The sequence below is a fragment of the Myotis lucifugus genome, unplaced genomic scaffold (assembly GCF_000147115.1).
Source record: "Myotis lucifugus unplaced genomic scaffold, Myoluc2.0 scaffold_53, whole genome shotgun sequence".
Taxonomy (NCBI): domain Eukaryota; kingdom Metazoa; phylum Chordata; class Mammalia; order Chiroptera; family Vespertilionidae; genus Myotis; species Myotis lucifugus.
In genome coordinates this window covers 154,342-165,586 of record NW_005871101.1, presented here as the reverse complement: position 1 = coordinate 165,586, position 11,245 = coordinate 154,342, and the positions used below count along the sequence as shown (strand labels likewise).

At 36.0% G+C, this 11,245-nt stretch overlaps 1 protein-coding gene across 1 annotated transcript in view; it reads right to left on the bottom strand.

Moving 5' to 3' along the window:
• SPATA16 (spermatogenesis associated 16) overlaps positions 1 to 11,245 on the bottom strand; it is a 197,324-nt gene that overhangs the window by 42,480 nt on the left and 143,599 nt on the right. Inside the window, 1 exon segment of the mRNA XM_006088830.2 lies at positions 307 to 453. Within this exon segment, the coding sequence (XP_006088892.1) occupies positions 307 to 453 (147 nt within the window).

The following is an 11,245-nucleotide window of genomic DNA, read 5'->3' as shown; positions in this document are numbered from 1 at the left end:
TTGTAATGATGATGATAAAATGTGTCTTGTGAGTGCCCTATGATAGTGTGGTTGGGTGAGATGGTTGAGTGAGGAAGGTAGGCACTCTAGGATTGTTCAGCCTTGGTGGAAGCTTTCCTGGAACCAGAATTCCAGGTATTGTTAACTAACCCACAGAAAAGATTGGCAGGAGTTAATTCTAACCCAACACACATTTTGGGGTCCCAGGCCCTACTGTATGCTAGGCCTTGTGATGAATAAGACTTAAATAATGTACAACTGCTACCTTATAATACTATTGAAAGATAGTAAGTCCAGGTGATTTACCTGTAAATGTTGGCAGCTTCCTACTTGATACTTTTTCCAAAAATTTCCCATCTTCTTTGTTTTTGAACCCAAGAGTCAAGAGGTATTGTTGGAGAGAAAAAGATGACCAGTCAACTGTCTGAGGCAACATGTGGAGTCCTTGAAGATCTGAAATACAACAGAAAGAGAACTAATGACTTTGTTATATTATTATTGTTTTCAGAGTATTTTTCCCTAGATTCCAGGAGGTATACTTGGACAAAATAAGTACAAATATTAAAGACACAATGTAAAAGCATGCATCAAAAGGTCAAATAGCTGATATATCAAAATTATATTTCATTATTTATATTTTTTCTGAAAACATAAACATACACAAGGCATATGAATGCTCCTCTTTCCCCACATTCAAATTGGTAGAAATTTTAGGACCAACTTGCAGCCTCAATATTTTCCTCTGTGACTCTTTTCAAGGGAATTTCATTTTTCTGTTCATAGCTTGAGATGAAAGGAAGTAATGTTATATAAAAGGAAAAAGAGAAATTACCAAGTGAGAATTAAAATATAAAGCTAATTAATTTATTTACCATCCGCCTAGTTGTAGAAGGAAATTTGAAAATGAAAAATGTACTGACTTTTGTAATGAGACTTGGAAATAATTCAAGTGTCATGAAAATGGTTCTAAAACAGACTCAGTTCTTAATGACCATAAAAGCTAATATTTACTAAATACTTATTCTACCTTCCCTTGTTTGAAGGATTCTGTGTGCATTGTGTTTTTAAATCCTCTTGAAAACTTTACAAAATTGGTGATGTTGTCCCCAGTAGGAAGTTGAGGTACGCAAGAAGTGACTTGCCTAAGAGCACAGTCTGTATGTGGACAAAGCAGGATTCACACCAGGCAGTCTGACTCCAGAGAGCATAGGCCTAACCGCTGCACTCTGCTCACGGCTTGCTTGGCTCTGGATTACTCTTGGGACAGGGACAAATGTTAGCCATAGAGTCTTGGAACGCAGATTCACTTAATTCATTTCCATTCTGAGTAATAAGGCTTTTGTTTATTGCAAAAAACGTCTCAAATAAAGGATAATGAGCAGAGAGGTTAATGAGTCCTCCCTACTTACCACTGCCAGAAAGGGGGAAATTCCTAATGTCCTGTGATTAAAATTTAGTTAAAGGTCAATTTTTAATGTTGAATAAGAATGCAAAGGGTAATGGTTCAAATAGAGTCTTCACTATTTATCTGCAATATATTTTTTAAAAAATGGACAGAGTAAATCAATCATGAGTTTTTATTTACCCTCCCCACCCTCCCTTCTTTAGCTATAGAACCCTTTGTTAAAACTAAAATTTACTGAGAAGCCCAATATTTAAAGCCAATAAAATTAGAGCAGTTCCCTGGTTATGGTTTGCTCTTTCATCTGGTTTTGCTCCCTAACTTAGAAGGCCCCAGGACTCCTGGTCATGCTGTTGATGGTGTCTCAGGTTGTCCTATGGAGAGGTCTTTTGCTTCCTGGGTAACTCTGGATGTCCACAGGGTCCTTGAGTGGGTGTGGATAGGCTTTATGGCTGTTCTGACCCCCCCAGCGTGCATCTAGCTTGTTGAAGTCTTTGGATCCTAAGATCCTGAAGCCTCCTGTGGGTTCTAGAAAGGATTCATCTCAGACACGGCACCTGCAAGACTTTTAGGCCTGTACTGAAGTGATCTTGGAGGTCCCAGAGTCCCGAAGTTCAGAATAGATTAGGGTGTATTGTGCATGGACTGGTGTTTTAATGGTTTGCAGGAAGCATCTCAAGATTCGGCATTTTCTGGTGTAGCTCTATTGTCAGAAACATCCAGATGTTTGAGGGCTCTGTTATATAAATAACATAAAGCCTTTGAGAGTTGACATCTTCTTATTCATAAATATTTGGTGGCTAAAGAGGAGACCAATGCTAATTGTGGCAGTGATTAAATAATGAGAAAAACAAATGTGAGCATTATATCTAATTTATTATAAAATATGCTTGCAAGAATAGAAGCACTAGTATTTTCTGTTTATTTTGACCCTCTATGTTTCATCTTATGAGTGTTTAATACATTATTAAAATTAACTTCTAGTAGAAGTTTTAAAATGTGAGCGGTCCCTACATACATTCTGTTAAATTTAGAAAATACATTTTTAAAACTATCATTCTTATTCCATTTGTATGCAGAGTAAATTGCAGTTGTGTGAACATTTAGCCTAGCAGGTGGTCTATGACCCAAAATGATGAAACACTTACCAGATGTTGAATCTCATGTAACATTAATTTGAGTGCTAATTGTTCTCAATTTTATGCTCATAAACCTCTACCTACGTCCGAAAAGCCCTGTGCCTCTGATGGATATGAAAGTTAACCAGATTATGTTGTCCTTTGATAGGAAAATTTGAATTGATTAAAAACATCTTCTTTGCTCCTGTCATGTAAGAAGGAAACTTTGGACAAAGAAATCTTTTAATGCATTCCTTTACAATTGGTCACAACTGGAGATGAAATTTAGATGACTATGACCAAATTTATTATTAAAAGAGTCAATTTGCAGGTATGATGCAGTCCCAAATTTTTACCATGAGGGAAGCTAATGCTTTAAAAAAGAATATCAAAGATAGATTATGTAGATTAAATTTCTTACAGAAACATAATATTTAATTTTTTCTTCCAAATAAAACATGTCTAACTCTCTGCAAAAGAAGTTAATGAAAGTTTGCCCTTCATTAAAATATTTTATTGTACCACAGGCAGCTGAAACGGACCAATTAGCAGGTCCCCAAGTCATGCATGCTCTTTGACCTTCTGTGCTGTTGTGTTCCTCCTCCTCAAAGTCACCTTCTTAAAGTTCAGTGATAGTCTGTTCTCTTTCTTTCTCTGTCTTTGTCTCTCTGCCTCCTGTCTCTGTCTCCATCTCCTTGTCTCTCTCTGTCTCTTTTTATGTGACTCTGTCTCCCCCTCTTTCCTGCACATACATACATACTGATTCCCGTTTCTCCCTTTCTGCTCTTGCTTTCTCGTTCAGGACTCTGCCAAGCTGTCTCTGGCTCACGAATATGTTCTTCAAACATACACTCGGGGGGAATTTCTCTGGACTGTGGCTTTAGCTAGTACTTCTAACCAAATGATTGGGGATCAAAGCTATAGTGTCATTTGAAAGTTATCACCAAATTCCAATACAGCATTTCCAATTGCCAACAGAGCAAATGTATTCCTTAAAAGTGATTTTTAAAATCACCACAGCACCCCTCGTCCCTGCTTTTTACCAATATGCTACAAGGATAACCAGTGTTCACCCCAATTATTCTGGCTTAAAATTTTGAAGCCACTGTTGACTTTTCTTTCCTCTTTTTCCTAACATTTAGAGAGACTAAAAAACTAATTAAATATGACCATTGCAATACATGTCCTATTAACCCCTTTCGTTGCATTATCATTGCCCATCCTGGTCAAATTTCTGATCACATAACATCTGGATTACAACCAGCCTCACTGCCTTGCCACCTGTATCATTTCCTGCCAATATATCTCCACACAAACCCCAATGAGTAGCTCTGGATTACTGCCTTTGTCATCGTCATATTCATCCTTGGGAACTCCAGTGACTTCTTTCCTGGTATTCAAGGCTCTTAACTGTGTGCATCTCACCATCTATACCCAGTTCCCATGTTTTCTCCAGTATCAACCTTATCAGCTGCTGTGCTGATTCACTAAGTTGTACCAGCTTTTGCTTATTCTGCTTCAGAGCTCTTTTTTGTGCTTTTCTACCCAGAAATACCTACATTTTCTCCCCATTTTGCCTGTATTCAAAATGGCCATTATCCTTTTAGACACACATAATTGAAGTCTCATCTTGTCTATGAAGAGTTTCCTGAATATTTCATTATGCCTTTTAAACTCTTAAAGAACATCTATACTGTCTATAGACTCTATAGTTTAGAGTGGCTCTCCTAATGTTTTATGGGGCTATATCTTATCTCCCCAACAAGTTTTAATCTTCTTGAGGATCACATCTCCAAATTATGTTCATGCCCCAAGAACTTGGTGTTTAATCAATACTTGAATTGAATCTAAAAATAAACTTTTCCAAAACCTGAAGTTTTAATAATCCAAATTAAAATATAACTTTAAATAATCAAAATAAATGAAATGTCCAGAGCTTCCGAGATATGGTTTATTTATGCTACTAAAGTTAGAAATAAATATCTCACAGTCTTTGTTCTTCGTTTTACCGAAACCTTAAGTAATTTCTGTTCAACTTAAAAAGGGTGAGTGAGGTAAAATAGTCTGTAACAGATAACTCAATGAAGTAGATGTTCAAATAAACAGAGTAACTTTGCCTGGATGGAAAAATTAGTTTCAGATTCAGATTGTATCCTTGCTGCAGCTTGTTCTCTGGCAAATATAGACTCTTAGCCACAAAAGAAAACTGCATTAATAGAGACTGTCTGGTCAGTAACACCAGAAAAGCATCTGCAAAAACATGAGATGTTGATTGTAGATCAGCAGACTCATCTATATATTTGAAGGATAACATTATTCATTACGAAGTTAAAAATCCATAAAGTAAAATTTGAGCTCTCTAGAAGTAAAGTACAAAGCATAGATGCCATCATTATTATTGGTATTTTCTGTTGGACACCTCATCATAACCATATCCAGCAGATTGTAAATGAACTTTGTAAAGCAATTAAAAAAAAGAAAAATCATAGAGATTTTAGAACTCTTTTAGAGACATGCAAATTTGTGTAGTGTTTTAGCATCACCATTCTCTAAGTTTCATTTCCTTTTCATTTTTTGGTGTCTATGTCACTTCTCTGCCCTTTGTCCATAACAAAATGTTCTGACATTTTGAGTTAAAGCAAAATTTCATTTTTAAAGGTCCCAATTTCTCAGTGTAAGTTGGGGCCATGTCAGTTTTATATGACTTCTTTTTACTGATCAGTTTCAGAGTTTAGCTTCTGCAGTGCCTTTAGAATGCCAACACTTTGTCATTACTTCTTTCCCAGTCATTCTCCAAGTTTTATCTTATGCTCCTTTTTATGCCAATACTTCCATCTTGGAAGTTACCCACCAATTCACACCAGCAAGAAAAGAGCAAAAGGCAGCAACTTTGCAACCCAGTTATTATTATTGTCCCCCCGCCAAATAATAACAGTTTCTAATTTCAAAAACATTGATAGCATATTTTGATTTTTGCATTTGATGTATGAGACAGCTATATAGATAATAGGATACATCAGTGAACAAAACAGATAAAAATTCCTGTGTTTCAGGAACTTATATGCTAGTACTGCCTGAAAAACTTAAGCAAGTCAGGAATTGTGAAAAGACAGAGACTGACTAAATAAATAAGTAAATAAATAAAAGTTCAGTTATGAACTTAAGAGAATACCAAATAAAAAGGCACAAAATTTTGAAAGTAAAAGGATGTGAAAATAAATACCAGAAATCAGAATAAAACTAGTGTTTTTATATTAATATCAGACAAATATATTATAATACAGAAGACATTAAGACCAAAGAGCATAATTATGTAATGATAATATACAATTCATAAGGAAAGTTTAACAATATTAAAAGTGTATGTACTTGCCCTAACCGGTTTGGCTCAGTGGATAGAGTGTCAGCCTGCGGACTGAAAGGTCCCAGGTTAGATTCCGGTCAAGGGCATGTACCTAGGTTGTGTGCACATCCCCAGTAGGGGCTGTGCAGGAGGCAGCTGGTCGATGTTTCTCTCTCATCAATGTTTCTAACTCTCTATCCCTCTCCCTTCCTCTCTGTAAAAAATCAATAAAATATATTTTTAAAAAAAGTGTGTGTACTTTAAGCCAAAACTTAAAAAGCAAAAATTGGCAAAATTATTAGAATAAATTGACAAATACACTACCATCATTGATTATTTCAACATTTTCTATATATTAATTAATCAAGCAGATAAAAAATTAATAGCATATCCATCAAGCTTGGTCTAATGGATAAAAAATACATTTGATAATGAGAAAAGTATATTCTTCTCAAGTATCAGTGTAATATTAATGAAAGTTAACCATATACTAGGCAATAGGCCAAGCCTTAAAAAATTTAGGAATTATTATAATTTAGATTATGTTTTAAAATATGATAAAATGAGGTTAAAATCAGTAACAAAGATAAATAAAAATTTCCTAAAATTTAGGCATTAAGAATGACATATGTAAATAAGCCCATGGCTCAGAGAAAATTTCATTTTGGAGGTTAGAAAAAATATATATATATTTATTGTTGAAAGTTTTACATATGTCTCCTTAGAAAATATTTTAAGATAAAATATAGTAAAACTGTTGTTTTTTCCAAATTTGTGGGATGCAACCAAAATCATTCTTTTTTTTTAAAATTTTGTTTTATTGCTTAAAGTATTACAAAGAGTATTATCTTTACTAAAAACAATGTGCTCGGAATCCAATGAAGGAAACTAGATGAAAACAGAATAAGTATCTAAAATGTGAAATAATGGAAAAAATAAATATAAGAACAGAATGGAAGGAAATAAGAAAAACAAACAAACAAATATACAATAGAGAGGATCAACAGTGCGAAAACATCTAGCAAAATAGATAGTGAATTCCTTAACCTGATAAATAATATTTTAAAAGACCTACAGTAAATATTATATTAAATGGTAAAACTTTAAAAATCTTTTGCTTTAGAATCTGGAACAACATGTGGATGCTTGCTATCATTTCCTCTATTTAACATTGTGTTGTGGTCCTAGTCAGAATAACAGAACAAGACAAAAGAATGAATGAGTATATGTACTTGAGTATTCTTAAATGAGACAAAGGCATGTCATTAAAATTTTAAAAAATAACATTAAAATTTAAACTTTAATTCATCAAAAGACAACATAGAAAAGACATGCCTTTGATTGGAATAAGATATAAAATTCTCAAAAAAAATCAATAATAAAACTATTCAGAAACAAAATGACCAAAGGATATGAACATGTCACTTACAGAAATATATAAATAGTAAAAATGCCATTTTTATAAATTTGCAAAATTTTGAGAACAATTTTGTATACCATTTAGGGATATATAACCATGGGTCAATGAGTGACACAACATATTCAACTTGATTAATAGTCAGGGAAATATTTGCTTTTTAAAAATGTGTGACACCATTTCCCATTCATGTATTGGCAAAATTAAAAAAATCTGACATAATAGATTGATGATGATATATATCAATAGGCACTCTTGTACTTGTATTTGGATGGTGAAACAAAAAACCACTTTAATAAGCAATTTGGCAATGTATAACAAGTTGAAGATGCTTATGCTTTATGACTCAGAAATTAATTCTATTCCTTAGTGTATGCTTCAGAGAATTTCTTGAACATGTGTACAAGAAGACCATACAAAAATGTTCATACCACTTTTGTTTGTAATAACAAAATATTGGAAACAACTTAAATGACTAATAATATTAGATTTCATATATAAATTTTAAGTAGATCACACAAACACTGGAGATAAATGAAGTAGAGTATATTGTATAATCATGGACTAATCTTACAAGTTTAATATTGAATAAAAGAAACTTGCAGAAATATGCAAATAGTGAAAATAGCATTTATATGATTCTTCGAAAACCTGGAGGACAATTCTACATATATTTTAAGAATATATACAGGGTGAGGCAAAAGTAGATTTGCAGTTACACATATGGAAAGTGATACAATCTATAATAATAAAAGGGTAATATGCTAAGTAGACCGGATGTCATTCCGGATGTCCTTCCTGACAAAGCCGGGGCCGGAGGGAAGCCAGCCAGGCCCTGGGTGCCTGCAGGCAGCCCGGGGGAAGCCAGCCTGGATCCTGGATGACTGTGGGTGGCCAGAGGGAAGCCAGCCTGGGTCCTGGTGCCTGCTGGTGGCAGGATGAGGGAAGCCTGGGTCCTGGTGCTGGAGGGAAGCCGGTGCTGGCAGCCAGGGGAAGGAAGGCCTACTCTTGCACAAATTTTCGTGCATCTGACCTCTAGTCTATATATATATATATATATATATAAAAGCCTAAGCAACCGTTCAACCATTTGACTATTAGCTATGACCTGCACTCAATGCACAGGCATGGAAACATGGAACAGACTGATGAATCTCAGAGGGAAGGGGGTTGGGGGGAGGGCAGGAAGAGATTAACCAAAGATCTTATATGCATACTAGAGTCCTGGTGCACGGATTCGTGCACCGGTGGGGTCCTTTGGCCTGGCCTACGGGGATCAGATGGAATCTGTGCACTGGGCCTCTGACATCCCCTGTGGGGTCCCAGATTGTGAAAGGGTGCAGGCCAAGCTGAGGGGCCCCACCAGCGCATGAATTCATGCACTGGGCCTCTAGTAATTAATAAATAATAATACAAGAATAAACTCTGTGTTTCATGTTCTCATAACTGTAAACCTACTTTTGCCCCAACCTGTATATCTTATATAATGAAAGTGTAATATGCAATTTGACCAAACGGTGGAATGACCAGTCAGCGGGGGGCAGGGCCAGCGAGCAGGTGGCACCAGGCCAGCCAGGGCAGGTGCCAGCGAGCAGAGGGAGGGGATGGTGATAGGGTGGGGGGGCAGCGGCAACCAGCGGCTGTGTGATGGGGGCTGGCGCCACCCCCTGATTGCCCACCCAGTCACCTCCTGCAGAGAGAGGCCACTGGCAACCACAGGGGGGTGATTTGGGGTGGGGCCGGCCGCTTGCTGTCCTCAGATTGGCCCGCCGGGGTAGCCTCCTGCAGAGGGAGGTCAGACTGTGGCTTAGGCCCCTGGGGAATGGGCCTAAGTTGGCCATTGGACATCCCCCGAGGGCTCCTGGACTGCGAGAGGGCACAGGCCGGGCTGAGGGACCCTCTGAGTGTATGAATTTTCATGCACCAGGCCTCTAGTGTATATATATATATATATCCATATAATGTCATGTGTAAGAGTGATAAACATTGGAAATTGAAAAGAGTGTTCCACCTATAATAGCATCAAAAATAATACAATAACTAGAAATAAACTTAACTTAGCAAGTTAAAGACTGTACACTGAATTTACAAAACATTGCTGTAAGAAATTAGAGAATAGGCAGAAAGACATCTTGTGTTTATAAATTGGAAGAGTTTGATATTCAGATATCAATAATACCTAAAGCAATCTAGAAATTCAATTCAATCCCTATCAAAATCCCAAGTTTTTTTGAAGAAATAGAAAAGTTCATTTTAAAATTCATAGGGAATCTTAATGAACCTAGAAGAGCCAAAACAATCTTGAAAAAGAACAAAATTGGAAGTCTCACACTTTCTGATTTCAAAACTGACTACAAAGCAACAGCAAGGAAAAGACACACATATAGACCAATGAAATAGAATATAAATCCCCCAAATCAACCCTTACATATATGGTCAAATGATTTTTGACAAAGATTGTCAAGATTCATTCAATGAGAAAGGTCAGTCTTTGTATAACTGATTCTGGGAAAACTGGATATTCACATATACAACAATGGAGTTGGACACTTACCTTACACTATATACAAAAATTAATGCAAAGAGAACTAAAGACCAAATGTAAAAGCTAAAACTATTAAAAATTTAGAAGAATACACAGGTGAAAGGCTCCATGACATTGGAATCAGCAATGATTTTTAAACATGATACAAGAAGCACAGACAACAAAAGAAAAAAGTAGTTATGTTGAAGGTCATAAAAATTTAAAACTTGTTCATCAAAGGACACTGTTAACAGAGTGAGAAGGCAACCCATGAAATGGGAGAAAATATTTACAAATAATATATCTCATAAAGGGTTAATATCCAGAATATATAAAGAACTCCTACAACTCAACAACAAAACATGGGAAAAGATTTGAATAGACATTTCTCCAAAGAAGTTATGCAAATGGTGAATAAGCACATAAAAAGATGCTCAACATTACTAATCATTAAGAAATGCAAATCAAAACCACAGTGAGCTACGACTTCTCACCAATTAGGATGGCGATTAAAAACAAAATAAAATAAAACAACAAATGTAGGCAAAATATATATATATACCATATGATTCAGCAATTCTATTTCCAGTCCTGTTGTTTAATAGAAAAAAAAATTATATATATATATATATATATATATATATATATATATATTCGACATAATAGCTTTTTTGGTAATAGTCACAAACAACTCAACTGTTCATCATTAGCAGAATACATATATAAATTTTGGACTATTCACATAATGGAATATTATATACCAATAAAAATGAACCAACTAAAGCCTTTTGCAACATAGATAAATTTCATAAAATATTGAGCAAGAAAAGTTAAATATAAAAGAATATCTACTTTATGATTTCATATTTACAATGTTTCAGAACAGGCAAATTAAAGTTCAGGGTTTAGAAATGCATAGTTAGGTGTTAACTCTATAAAGAAAAGTAGGAAGTCAGTATTCTAAGACTCAGGACAGTAGTTACTTTGGTGAAGAGTAGGGAGTGGTTTCGGATTGGGAAGAGGCCAGTTGAGGATACGTGAAGAGCTGGCAATGTTTTATTTTTTGATTTGATGCTCATCTAATCTAATAAAAGAGAAACATGCAAATTGACCGTACCTTCGTTACGCCCCAAAGCCAAGCCCACAGCCAATCAGAGCATCTATATGCAAATTAACCCAACCAAGATGGCGGCCGGCAGCCATGGAGCTGGAGCAAGCAGGAGGCTTGGTTGTCCCGGCGATGAAGTAAGCTAAGATTCCTGCCTTCCCTGGTCCGGCTGTGGCCTCCACTAAAGGCAACAAAGTTTCAATTATAGAAGATAAATAAATCCCAGATACCTGCTTCCAGCCAGCCTCCACTGGGAGCTTGGGTGGCTGGGGGCTGCGGCCAGCCTGCAAACAGCCATCAGCCCCTCACCCAGGTTGGCCAGGCACCCCATAG